General features: G+C 42.8%; 1 protein-coding gene across 1 annotated transcript; it reads right to left on the bottom strand.

Moving 5' to 3' along the window:
- Window positions 1-9,464: 9,464 nt before the first annotated feature.
- On the bottom strand, window positions 9,465-12,492 carry LOC148013680 (uncharacterized). The gene is made up of 4 exons (XM_087667914.1): window positions 11,911-12,492; window positions 11,270-11,425; window positions 9,942-11,099; window positions 9,465-9,899 (listed from the first exon to the last, which is right to left on the bottom strand). The coding sequence occupies exons 1-4, from the start codon at window positions 12,490-12,492 to the stop codon at window positions 9,465-9,467; spliced, it is 2,331 nt and encodes a 776-aa protein (XP_087524040.1).
- Window positions 12,493-14,276: the final 1,784 nt, after the last annotated feature.

Raw genomic sequence — 14,276 nt, 5'->3', positions numbered from 1 at the left:
TCATCTAGATGCTCTTGGAAAATATCATTTATGATATGTTGAAACACTATTAGGAGCATTGATGAGATCGAGTGGCATAACAACATATTCAAAGTGACTATTCCTTGTGTGGAAGGTTGTCTTCCATTCGTCTTCTTCTTTGATCCGTACAAGATTGTAAGACCCTTGTAGATCAATCTTTGTGATGAAAATCTTGGCTTTTCGACGGCATTCCAAGAGCTCCAATATCAACAACAAAGGATATCAATTCTTGACTGTTATCTTATTGAGTCCTTGATAAGCCACACACATTCGAAGTGACCCATCTATGTTCTTCACAAATAGAATTGGGGCTCCGACAAGAGACTATATATTGGTCCAAAAGATGGTTGAGCCCCCTCATGGAGCTCTATAGCACAATCATATGGTTTGTGTTCAGGCAAGAGATCTCCATTCTTTTTCTCAAATACATCTTGGAATTCTTGATACTAGCTTGGTAGCTTGACTGGTAGCTTGACTGACTCATTCTTACTAGGTGCTTGAGATGGTATATGATATATCATGTAGATTGGTTCTTTCCTTGTTGTGTGCATAGAGACTTTGGCTCCTAGATATACAAACTTTCCTTGATTTACTCAAGGATGCATTCACATGGGGTGTGGATTTATATATGGCATGATCCGTACACTTGATCATGGCATGTCTGTGACATCACCCCCTCCTCTAGCAATGTGTTCCATGAGGAGCAGCTTTGTGGTTTGGTCCAAGTTTCATTGGATTCCTCTTATGAAATTCTTTAACTTTGAGAGGTGCTCTTTGGAGATATTCAACAGGTTTCCAAATGTGATTATTGGTGTCATATCCTTTCTAGTGATAAACAAGGTATTCCCAGTGAACTTGGGGGATCCTCAAGTCTAAGATATGCTCAAACTCAAATTCCTCATGATCTTCAATATGGATAGGTGGTGGGGGATTAGATCTCTTCCCCCTTAGTGGTGAGCTATGGGATGGCTCGAGCAAGGAAACATGGAAGACTAGGTGGATATTCATGGTGCTAGGGAGTTGGAGTCGGTAAGCAACTAGGTTGATCTCAGTTGCGATAGTGAAGGGCCTAAATTTGTGTTGGTTTAGCTTGGTGGAGAGCCTTGTTATCTAGAGATTATGTTGCTTGAGTAACCATACTTTATCACCAACTTTGCATACTAGATATTAGAGACGATGTTAGTCCCTATTGTGCTTGTACTATTATGAGCCTTTTGGATTTGTTGCTTGAGCTCTTGGTGTATATCTACTAGATGTTGAGCTTTGTCATGGGTGATAGGGTTCTTTACTTGACTCGAGAGATGTACATCCATGGTTGGATATTGGCCATAGTTTGCAAAGAAAGGAGTTTACTTGGTAGATGCATGGATATTATTATTAAAAGAAAAATTTGTAATGTGCAAGAGCTCAAACCAATCATTCTGATGGTAGTTGATGGTGTAGCAGAGATATTGGTCCAAGACTTGATTTACTTGACTTATTTGACCATCAATCTATGGATGTTTGGGCTATGGATAACTTAACTTGGACTCCAAGGAAGTTACAAAGGCTTTTCCAAAAAGTAGATATGAATTGGGAACCCCAATGATGATGATGACATCTTGGAGCCATGTAATCTCAAAATGTATTTGAGGAAGAGTCTAGCAGTAGAGTTGCAGTTGTGATGGTCTTGGTAGTAGTAGGGATGAAATGCACCATTTTTGTGAACCTATCTACCACAATAAGAATAGAGTCATATGTGTCTGATTTGGAAAGATCTATTATGAAAGCCATGGATAGAGAAGACCGGGGTCGCGTTGGAATGAGCAAGGATTGTATGAAGGTATCACATGATTTTATATATTCCTTAACTTCTTTCCACATCTCTAGCCACAAAAAACCTATTGACATAAGCTTTAAGGTCTTATTAACTCCAAAGTTTCCTGATACTGGGGTCTCTTGGTGTTCTTGGAGTACTTGGAGTCTCAGCTTTCCTAGAGGGATGTAAAGTAGAGCATAACCATCCATTAGTTTCCTTAAACTCTCAAACTTCATTATCTTTTTACTCTTGAAATTGTTGGCTAAATCATCATGGGCTGGGCTTCATGGATTAACTAGATCAAGGTAGGGTTGTCTTGGTGACAGTTGGAGATGGCTATTAGTTGGAGGCACTCTGGCTTGAGTAGTATTACTTGTTATTAATCAAAAGCTTGTTCTCCCTTCTTAGGTGCTAGCGGACCTTCTTGATAAAGAATTTGATTGGTATTGTTGGCATGGGGTGATAGGTGATGATAAAGTCAAACCTAGATGATCATTCACTCAAGCGAGATTGTCTTCAATTGAGGATGCAGGTTGTCATAAGATATTCTAGATTTTTGTGATTTATATACACGATAAATTTTTAGGCTGCACCCTCTAGATGATGATGCCAAGTATTGAAGGCATCTACAATGGCAAGGAGTTCCTTGTCATGGATTGCCTAGTTTATCTCTAGAGGGAGAACTTCCTTGAGTGGAATGCCATTGGATGCATATGACCATCATCTCCTTGCTAGGACAAGATGGTTTGATGTATCGGTCTCCAAGAAAAATTGCTTCGTAGGATTTGGATGAACTAGAATTGGGGCAATGGCGAAAGTGGTCTTCAAGGTCTAGAAGGCCTTCTTAGCTTCTAGCGTCCATGATAACTTTGAGTTTCCTATGAGTCTGGTGAGTGGTGTGACTATCTTTGAGTAATCCTTGATAAATGTCATGTAGAAGTTGGCAAATCCAAGAAAACATTGGACATCGCTAACACATGTGGGTGTCTCCCAATCAAAAATAGTTTCGATCTTCTTTGGGTCCATGAAGATTCCTCTCTGGGAGACATTGTATCCCAAGAGTTTCACTTTTGTCAGATGGAAAAAACACTTCTCAATTTTTAGATAGGAGCTATTGCTATGCTTCCATTTCCTTGTAGTATTAGTGAGACGGCTTTAGCTCAAATTTTACTCCATTTAGTCATATTTTAAGCTCAAAAATAAGATATGTTGCTATGTGTTGAAAACTCTTTGACTAATAAGGTGAGATTACCAATACATTTCCACACTCTCAAAACAACCTAATTGTGAATCACTTATAAACCTTATTTATACACATGTCCCAAAAAAGTTTAGTATGGCTTTATTAGGGAATATCGCATTTGCTATACTCTCCATCTGTTGTAGTCATGTGGAATGTGATATTCTTCATGTTGGATGAAAATGCAACTAAAATATGGGAAATATAACATCCATTTTTCACTAGTATGAATAACAACATAGTGAATGGAATATCAATATTCTATTTGTATTATTTGAAATTATGTGCTTATTTGTAATAACAAGTTAACGGTGCCCTTGAAGGCCAAGAAATAGTTTCATCACTACAATGACCAAATTGTCAAGGTCTCTAAAGTATTGGAAAAAATGGCATTGTACTCATGTTTATTGTATGGGGTGAGTTTGAACCTTTTAGTGGTTAAATTGTATTGTGCAAATGGCATTGACTTTAACATTGTACTTGGTTCTTCGGCAAGACATGACTGTAGAACACATGAAAGTTGATAAGCCTCCAAGGGTCCTGTTCTTGCAAGAGTTCTTGAACAGTACTTTGAAGCTCTTTAGCAGTGTGAAGGATACCCTTGAGAGCAAATTGGAGCACAAGAAGGGAGACAAGGACTTTCGTACTGGGGAACAGTAATGGCCGATGTTGTGAAGGTTTATCACGAAGGCTGGTGTCAGATGAAGTGCACTGATCATTGGGATGATTTACTTGTTCATCGAATTTTAAAGGTGACGATAAAGAAGTCTTTGCAATGACAGTCCCGGCAGCTTGATGGAAGGCGTGGGCAAGGTTGCACTTTTCTGAGCCTGCAGCGGCAGTAGGGAAGTCCACATTAACAATGTTACTGGAGGAGTCATTGGTGGTGCAACTGTTGTTTTGGGGTAAGACTGGCTGGTGCATGGCCTCGATGAGGAAGGTTAAAATGGGTACCAGCTTGTCTTGAATGGTAATCTGCATGGCTTGCATTAGAGGTTCCCGGAGATGGTGGTCTGTATTGTTAGTCATGATGGATGCACGCTCGATGTAGATGTCTTCGTAGGCAGATATTGTAAAGCGGAGGTAGTCTAGGAGGGCTCAGGCTAGATATCAAGTGGCGTTTTTTGTCCTATGTACACATTTGCAGTCAACAGGCCGACGTGGACATGGGACATGCTGGTAAAAAATAATCATGGTAAAAAGAGGCTCCGCGTGTATGCATTCCATGAGAGGGGTCCCCCAAAACCTTCTCTCTCTCTCTCTCTCGCATAGTGGAGAAGGAGATCTGCTTTGCATCTCTGAAGCAGAGCCGCCCCCCCATCTCTCTCTCTCTCTCTCTCTCTTGTGCGCACGGAGAAGGAGGTCTGTGCGGCTCCTCTGAAAGCAGAGGCCCTCCCACCCTTCTCTTCGAGGCCCAGGGCATCCGAATGAACGCCACTTGAAATCTATCGTGAGTCCTTGGTCTATCTCTGTTTCTTTTGCCGTAATCCCTAATTCCTTCACTTGAAGCTCGTGACAATCGGTTATGGTCCCGTTAACATTTGTGTGGCCTGCATCATCATCATCATCCTTTTCCGCTAGGTGCTACTGGATCTGCGCCTTCACAGCTTCACCAAAAACAGGGCCGCATGCCTACTGTGGGAGAATCGCCGTCCATGCAGTTGATCTCGAGACCTCTCATCGAGAAAAGAGACCCTAGTTGGCTCGCGCTCTACTGCTGGTCGTGATGATCAGCACAGGGTTCTCCTCAGGATTAGGGGGACGATTAGGTGTTCCAGATCCCTCCGGAGGCTTGACTTTAGCTCCAACCTCCTCTCAAGCTGCCTCCCCTCCTCCACCTTCTCTAACCTCCCCTCCCTCCACTTCTTGACCTCAGCCACAACGCCTTCTCCGGTCCCCTACCCCCCGCAGATATGGCACATCCCTGCCTTGCGCACCATCTACCTACTCTCCCACACCGGTGGCCAGAAACCCACCATGCAAGCACCACATGTCCCAAACAGATTCTTGTCCTGAACGAGACACCCCTGGCTAGCACTATCCGAGCTGAGGATTTTTAACAAGCTGCCGTCTCATAGTTCTGGCACTCATCTCGTCGCTGGGCCTTCCATTAGGCCTTCCACCACACAGAGGCCTTTATTAGGCCCTCACCAAGGTCTTTGTCAAGGGTGGAAACCATGGCTTGCCCCCCATACACTTTGCTAGGCACAGTGGGAGAGCTCACAGCCGTCCCCACGCAGAGTCTCCGGCGTGGCCTGGGCTGCGACTCCACCCTCGACACTGGCCTTCTCGCCTCCCAGCAAGCATCCTACTTCTATGATCATTCCAAGCATCTTTGAATCATATATTCATCTTAAACAAGTTCAGATTCTTATCTCTTCATATGAAATATACTCAATGTTGTTGTGGGATGCTTCAAAGTATGCATATGATTGAAGAGATGAACTCACTACTCCCTCGCAATCATATGATGCAAACATCATCAAGCGGATAACCATGATACTTGGAGTCCATAAACACATATTGTTGATGTGACTTACCTTTCAAGTGTTCAATCGATTATTTCTTAGCTTGCTATCAAGCTACTCTTCAACCATGTGGATGAGTTGTGCCTTTAAATTTGATAAATAATGTGATCAAAGCCTTTATCATCATTTAGAATAAAGGAAAAAGACATTGTTACCTCATCCAAAAGCAAAGTCTGATCATTGCAATGCTCCAAAGAAGTGCATCTTGCATGAGGAAGTGCAAGGAGATGAAGTCATCTCCTCTCAATGCTCAAGTATAGTCTTCAATATGGAAGATAATGTTGATATTTGATCATAGAGCTTCCTTCGATGAAAGATTTTGTTGCCAAACTGCAAGCAAAGACTATAAGTTCTTCCAAGATGCAAAATGGGACATGGGTGTACAAATGAGCAAGTTATTTGTCCATCAATTGGTCTTAACATAATATGGTATATATCTCTAGTTTGACAAAGAACTAGAACATTGAGGGGAACATTCAAGGAAATAAGTATGGGCTAGATGTGTTTTGATGTGGATCCATTTATTTTATGTACATAGAAAAACTTCAAATAAGAAACAAGTTTAAAGAGGCAAAAGTGTGTCTTTTCCCCCTAAAAAATAAACACCCTAAAGTGACATGTAAATGCCAACTCAATATGATGGAAAGGATTAACCTAATAGAAGTATTTGAACTTTAAGAATATTTCCTCCAAATACCCTTCGAGGGATATTCACAATATTGTATCTCCCTTGAAACAATCCCAAAAAAGAAGCATGGAAGAGCATTTCAGAAGAATCTCTCAAAAAAATGGAGGTGTGCCTTATTGACCAATAAAGAAAGATTGTAGTTAAAGCAACGACATCAAACAAATACATTAAAAGATAGAGTCAAATAGGACAACAAAGGTCTAACAATGATAAAAAGGTCAAATGGATGTGTGTGTGTTATGCCAATAGGGTTGCTGGCATATGCACGGTAAGTGCAAACTATCATCTTTGTATATGTGTGTATGGTGCAACTACTCTCTCTAGTTTTGTCATTTTCAAACACGATGATCAAACTAGCTTCTCTATTGGAAAACCAAGGGCAATAGAATAATAATGCGCTATCTGCAAGTAATGATGTGATTGGCATTGACTCCAAGGAGATGGAGAGAGAATGATTCAAGAAATGGTGGATGTTGCAAGATCAAGCTCAACCAACTCTTACAATTGTAGGTTAGTTGTACCTCATGTATGTTTATACATGAGTCAATAGGACCTAACTAGAATTAGTCACTAGGTTAGGTATTTACACAATGGTTAGTGTACTTTGGCTTTGGTGTGTCGAGTATAATGAATAATGAAGAAGATATAGAGTTGTATCTCATATAGAGTTGTATGCTCTATGAGATTGCCTCATTCCATGTCTCTCTCTCCCCCTCTGCATCTTGAACATGGTATTAGAGCCATGAAGCCATGAGACCTTGAGAGCCTATGAGCTCAGCATTGGTATTGTAGGAGCTAGAGTCTAAAGATAGGAGTTGCATTTGACTTGCAAAGATTCATTTGAAACCATAGCCATACTTGGATTGATTTGTGTCAGAGATTTGAAGACTTACACTGGAAGAGCTTGTGGAGTCTTACAAAGAGCAGTGAGCATTAGAGCTTGTTAATGTGAGCTTATCTAGGACCAATAGAGCAAGCAACAAACCAGCATGGACTAGGCATATTGTGCCTATTTTATTAATGAAAATGTGCTATTGCTACTATGAGTGCTATAAACTTATTGCTACTATGAGTGCTATAAACTTATGCTCAAGTAAAGACATTGAGAAGACATGGGGTTTAACTTCAACACCTAAGTGTATGATGAGACATAGATGTAATTACATAGAGAGAGAGAGAGAGAGAGAGAGAGAGAGAGAGAGAGAGAGAGAGAGAGAGAGAGAGAGAGAGAGAGAGAGAGAGAGAGAGAGAGAGAGAGAGGGTCACTCCAAGGATAATGTAAAACATTATGCAAATACTAGAAAATTTCGACATCAAATGGTTGTGAAAACCAAACAAATTTAAATCCTCAAAAGTCAATGCCATGTAAAGATATGTCCATATGTGTTGATGCAAGCAAAATAGCCATTAACTTGAAGCTTGCCCTGTTGCTTCATCCTCACATGCCTTATCTAATTTGTCTTGCATTGTTTCCTTCACTTTTTTAGGAGGCTTTGGGAAAGAGGGAAGAACCCTTAATTGCTCTTTTCGCTTTAAAACATTCTTACGGTAACCAAGCTCAAAGAATGGCTACGCTCTTGCTAGAGAATTTCCAAAGCCATCCTCAATAGGGTGCAACCTACTAAGTGGATGCACTAGTTGCAACTTTGATGCCTTTGCTTGTTTGATAGACATTTGCATTTGAAGAGCGAGACACCGAGCAAACTCCAATAGCTCCAAATTACCATTTGCCAAGCACCCATTGTTTCAAGTTACCAATAATATCCATTTTAGATCAATGACAAAAATGATCATATCCAATACCTACCACATTGGGAAAGTGTCTCATCAACTACTATTTGGCATACTTGTGCAGCCTTATCGTCATGTGACATCGTTGACGTGCCTAGTAAATAACCGCTTTCCATAAATGAATGTTAACTTGTAATAAATTGACAATTATGGTTTGGAGTCATCTATACTTACAGTGACCCCATGGGGAAACATAGGAAGTGGCTCCTCAACATCAATAGGGTCAAATTGGCATAAGAATCCATGACCTGCAAAAATTTTCAAAGCATACTTACTTCTCTATTTACCTTACAAACCAAAGCAAGGTAGTACTAGCAATATAATTATTCACATGGTATATCTTTGTTGGACAAGTTGTACAAGTCCATGGATGCCTTGATGACATGGGAAAAGTGTATGCCATTAATCATCATCACCTTGGCTTGATGTTTGCAAAGGTTGCCACGCATGGCCCATTCACAAGAGCAACATGCCCACTCACAATTTGCATTCTCCACTTTGTGCCATAGATCGCTCTTGCTTTGGCTATTGACCAAGGCAACCGTATGCTCAACATCTAAGAACCTTACATTGTCATCAGAGATTTCTTGGGCACGTTGCACAAAGCTTGCAACAAGGTCCAATATATTTTTTAAAAAATTGAACCCAGCCTCCTTCAACATGTCTTCATACCAATAATAGGAATGACAAGGACCCAAAAGCTTTTGTAGGAGCCAATCTACTCTCCAACCATGGATTGTCTTACGACCAATAAGAAATCGTGATTTTAGAATACCATGACAGGACTCAATGCTACCATTTGTCTCCTGATTTGAATGTGGTAGGTTGCCAAAAGTAAAGAAAAAAAAGTAAAAGTTAGTCAAATAAGAGAGCCAAAAGTATTAGCTAAACTATAAACCATTACCTATTGATGCCATCCACTGGTCCTTAAAGTACTTGACGAAGTCCTCCTCTTCCTTATACGTATGCAAGAAATCATCCACCAAGTCCATAGCTTCTCGCTCAGTACTCACCTGATCGGTGCTAGCTTGGCTTCGCATATTTATTATTTGGCCTAGTGCTTTGAACAGGTTTGCCCGTTTTTGAGGCATTGGAAACCTTCTTGATCAAATTCTTTAACCAAGCCTGTCGAACATGCCAAATGCAAAGGTATATTGGCACACCAAAGGCCTCCCTATTGCCAACAAAATACAAAGAGTCCCCAAATAAACATCTAATTCCATACATAGTGCAGCATAAAGTCCAATAAAATAACACATTATATAGAGTAATAATTAATCTATGCATAGCTTACCTAATGGCTTGTATTTTTGCAAGGGCGTCGTCGACCATAAATGCATTAGGTTGCCATGATTTTTTGGCATCAAGCAATCAATTTCGAAAGGCCACCAACCACAATCAAATTTCAGTCTGGACAGCGATGAGGTTGGAGAACAGACGAGAAGGGAAGTATGCGAACCAGAACTGGGGCTCGTCGACTGCCTCGTTGACGAGCATACGCTGGCGGGACAGGCCCGATGCGATGGTATTCTCTGCGGCTCTGAGGTTGCGGACTGTGCTCCGAATACAATTTTGATGGAGGCCGGTGCAGCTTGGGTGGAGGCATGGAGAGACGTGGCGAGGACTGTCGGCATCGGATGCGCATGTAGCGAAGGCAGACAGGATGGCAAGGGAGAGGGTTTTGAGGTTGGCGAGGCTGGCGATGGCGTCTACTCTGAGAAGCCGGGCGGCGCGGCGCGGAAAGATGAGAAGCTCGATCAGAAGGAAGCTGGCCATTCCTATGAAGACCTCCACGATCCGGACTACTGTGAAATCCCGGTCGATGGAATGCGACTCTGACGATAGGAGTGATGGCGATGATGCTGACGATGGGACCCACGTACGGGTCAGGACGAAGACCGCCCCCGTGAATGCCGACACGGCCCCCGCCATCCCGAAGACCTTGCTCTGCCTCAGGAAGCTCGTGAATATGACCCAGGGCAGCAGCCCCATGAGCCTCGCCGTCGTTGGCAGGCTGTGCGTCGCCAACGCCGCCAACAGGCCATATGTGGCGCCGGCCGCCGTCCCGAACGAGCGCAAGATCGGTTCCTTGAACGAGCCAGCCTTTGATAGCCCCATGTTGTTCAGGGCCACAGTTATGTCCGCCCAGGATGCCTTTGGCTCGTCGAACCAGAATCCCAGAAAGGCTCCCATCTCCATTGCCAAAGCCATCTTAAGGGCAGCTCGCAGCTGCTCAGAGTTCAGATTCAGCATCCTGCGTAGAGCCCGACAACGTGTGCTTAATCTCATAAGTTTATAGATCCACTTCCAGCTCCAGGTCGGGCAGAATCTGTACTGGTGCAAGTCCCTGGCCGGTGCAGGAACGGGTACTGCACCTGCCGTTGAGGGAACCTCATCAGGATTAGCCCGAACACCCGGCATATCATGATTGTGATCGTCCGCTACAGACAAATGCACCTCTAGATTGCTTTTCGTGCAGCTATTTGCAGGCAGCTGTACCTGGTTAATATCGGCAATTGCACTGAAGGATTTCCTAGGAGGGTGATCGATGCCCATTACCGCAGAACACAAGTAGTTCATAGTCTTCTTAGCGGCGTGCCTGACATTATATAGAAAGAAATGGGTCGCCAGCTCTTCTTCGCTCCAGTCTATTGCATCATGAACAGACTCCCCCTCACCTGCAATCCCAGTTCTAGTCTTGCTGATCAGAAATTCAGTCATCTCATGGTCAAAGCTAGACAAACCCTCCATGCCTTGCTCTATTATAGTTTGGTAACGTGTTTTGGGGCTCTCTACTTGATCCTGTGGATGCGGATTCACTGACAATCCCCACTTGATACTCTTCTGGCTGTCGACGCTGGCAATGATGGCCAGAGACACCCAATCAGCAAGACACACCAGGCTATCTTTGAGTTTCTCAGGTATCATCGGACTTAGCAGCTTGGAAGTACTCGCCGTTGCGGCAGATGTTATGGCCAGTTCCATGCCCATAATATCGTCGCAGACGGTGCTTACGAGAGCTTTAACCGTAGACTGCGCGTCAGGTGAAGCACTACCACAGCTTAGACGTCAAGCTTCCCAAACCACGTCGCGCTACAAATTTTTCCCAAATACTAAAGTTAGTAAACAATCATTAAACTCCGTCCGTCGTCAATATCTCGTGATTAATTCGACTTCAGTGATGAAATATTTAAATGTTGTACCTCTTTCGACCTTAGTTCATCACAGACTTTAGCTCCTAATTCACCAAGTGAATTAGACTGAAAACGCATGGCGGATGAGACATATGGGTCGTCGGTGCAGAAAGCTCCTACGGTAGCCTTGATTTGCAGGGACGTGATCCGACCAAACAATTCTATCTCCCTTCGAGACTACAGCAAGCGAAACATATGTAAACAGTCAATTTCCTAAAACAGGGATCGAGATGTGTAGATCCGACCAAACAATTCTGTCTCCCTTCGAGACTACAGCAAGCGAAACATATGTAAACTGTCAATTTCCTAAAACAGGGATCGAGATCTGTAGAGCGTTGGTAGTTTATAGTCTGCGTCAGCAGGCAATAAATCTATATAGATCGAAACTACTCAGTTTGAGTCACATTGACACTCATAATAGCAAATTACGAGCATTGGTAGTTATAGTCTGCGTGAGCGGGCAATAAATCTATATAGATCGAAACTAAGTTTGAGTCACATTGACACTCGTAATAGCAAATTACAGAGATGATTAACCAGTCCAAGTTATAATTGACAATCATAAGGAATTACGAAGTTGAGTTGACAATCATAATATAGGCGACTTGCAATGATAAGTAATTGGTCTAAATTATTATTGGCAGTCACACTTCGGAATTGAAGAATACCTGGAAGAATGCTAGGTGTGGAACGGGCAGAAGCAGGGCGAGCATGCCACACGTAGCGCCAATGATGGTGGTGCAAGCAAGGCGCAGGGAGAACAGGACTTCTTCCATGCCCTCCTTCTGGGAGAGGGCGTTCAGGTATATGATGGCACTGTGGGCAAGGGCGACACGCTTTGCAAGAATGTTGTCGCTATAGAGAATACATCTGAGACGAGCGGGGCCGAGGCCATAGGTGAAGAGCAAGGAGGTGGCGGAGATGCATGCGACGGCCATACCGATGGAGATGTCGCGGGGAGGGATAAGCCAGTGCAAGACGAGCATGGGTAGGCCCACTCCCTGGACGGAGCCCGCCACCACACCCACCGTGTCCTGGAAGGCCTTCCCGAAGGTGGACTCCCAGACCACCGATACCGCCACCACGTAGGCAAACAGCGGGAAAGTCACCCACCTCGTATGCATCGATCCCTGCTGCATCACTAGCCCTGCCAGGAAGCACGCTAACCCGGTTCTGAAAGCCCCATGCAGCACGCTCGCCCAGACCACCACACTTTCCCTTCGCAGCGCCATAATCATCGACCTGAACTCATCAGCATGGCTGGGTGTACTTAAATAGTCGCATGGGTGAATAAAGTACTCGATCAAGCTAGTCTTTGAAGGGCGTAATAGTCAAAAGCTCACATGTTGCCTCACTAATGAACAATTCAACATCTACTTATGAGCACTTAATTCTATTCAGGCGATTATCCACGCTAACCATAATCAAAGACGGAATTCAGACCAACTGAAATGTACACACATAGACGGAAGTGGTATTAACTTTATTACTCATTCCACTATTAGGAGGCTTTGGACGGAACTCTTACCAACGTTATGAGGAGACACTGTTTAATGAACCCATGGCCGAAGACCGTGTAGACCTTAGCCTTCATCCCGAGAGCTTTAAGTACAAGTAGGACTATTTTACGAAAAGTGAACCACTTTTCCATAGGGATGACTTGGGGTTTAACCTGCTCAAAAGCTTGCGATTTCTTAACTTTCACGTTTGACTAAACAAGACTGATGTTAGCACATTCCACAACCTCATTGTCTTTTAGAGCATTTATGCCCAAATAGGATTACCTTACAATCATAATTCTATGAAAAGCTACCTGTATGTATCTCCATCATTTTTCACAGTTTTTTGAATGCTTTGCAATCCCACATGAGAAGCCTAAATGTTTCTATCTCCCTATTGTAGAGGGTGCAAAGTAGGCCTACATTTAGGGTCTCGCTAAGCGTCTCCTTCATGAGTAGGTTATTCATTTTATGACCTTCCAAAGCATAAAGTTGAGCTTCTTAGATGGAGTGGCAAACCAAACCCTTCTCACCCTCCTTCTCTCCATGTCCTCACCCTAGTCCTTGGATGCCATCTCCGCGAATAATGATTGGTAGTGATGTTGTGGGAATCTATGGTTCTCTTTCTGAAGGCTTTAGCACTCGCACAGTGCCACAATATATTTCTGTTGGTGGAGTACAAAAACTTGGTTGGATTAGCATAGTTAACGAGCTTGGGTATTGGCAAGCTTTGCTTAAGCTTCCTAAGTGTTTATTGCATGAAATCTATTTGATTATCCACTATAAGATACATGCCATATACCAACGTCTAAAGTACCAAAAAATATTCCTTAAAAAAATTACCCCCATTGTTATAAAATCATCGGTGTATAGGTCTCTACAAATACATTGCTATTTGCATCGTTGCAGTGATGCCTTCTAATATATTTACTAATGCAAATAGTAATATGTATATGTATATTTGGGACACTAATCACGACAGTTGCAGAGAAAAAAAAGTGGCAAGGCATACTACCCTACCACCCTTCCAGTCACATATACTGAACAATGCTCCATAAAGCATGTATAAATTGAGTACAAAATTGTCATCGAAACACATACGTTGTGAGATGCTGAGAAGAAAAAATCATTGATTGAATACTCAGATAAGTACAATATTGATTATAATAACTCATAGAACGACATGGTGAAAGGTGAGAAGGATCAAAGCTTGCACTCAAGAGGTGCTATGGTGGGAGAGCAAGAGCAAGAAAGAGAGAGACAAGAAATGGAAACTCCAACAGTCACAATGTGTGACCGGGCCTTCCTTTATTCAAACTGTCACTAAAAGAATAAAGAATAAAGTGATGGTGACGGGCGCCCGCCACCTATAGTGTGCAGTGACGGTCACTATCAGTGTAGTAATATACGGGCGGCTAGGCAAAGACGCCTTTACCCCCAACAACCTCCCACTTAAAGGCGAATTTTCCCTAGTGAGGAGTGAAAAGAAAAAAGACAGTGTAACATGTATACATGTA

Source organism: Lygodium microphyllum, chromosome 26, assembly GCF_053477565.2.
Source record: "Lygodium microphyllum isolate KBCC chromosome 26, Lygodium_microphyllum_v1.1.10, whole genome shotgun sequence".
In the NCBI taxonomy this organism is placed as follows: domain Eukaryota; kingdom Viridiplantae; phylum Streptophyta; class Polypodiopsida; order Schizaeales; family Lygodiaceae; genus Lygodium; species Lygodium microphyllum.
This window is presented reverse-complemented; position numbering and strand designations above follow the sequence as displayed.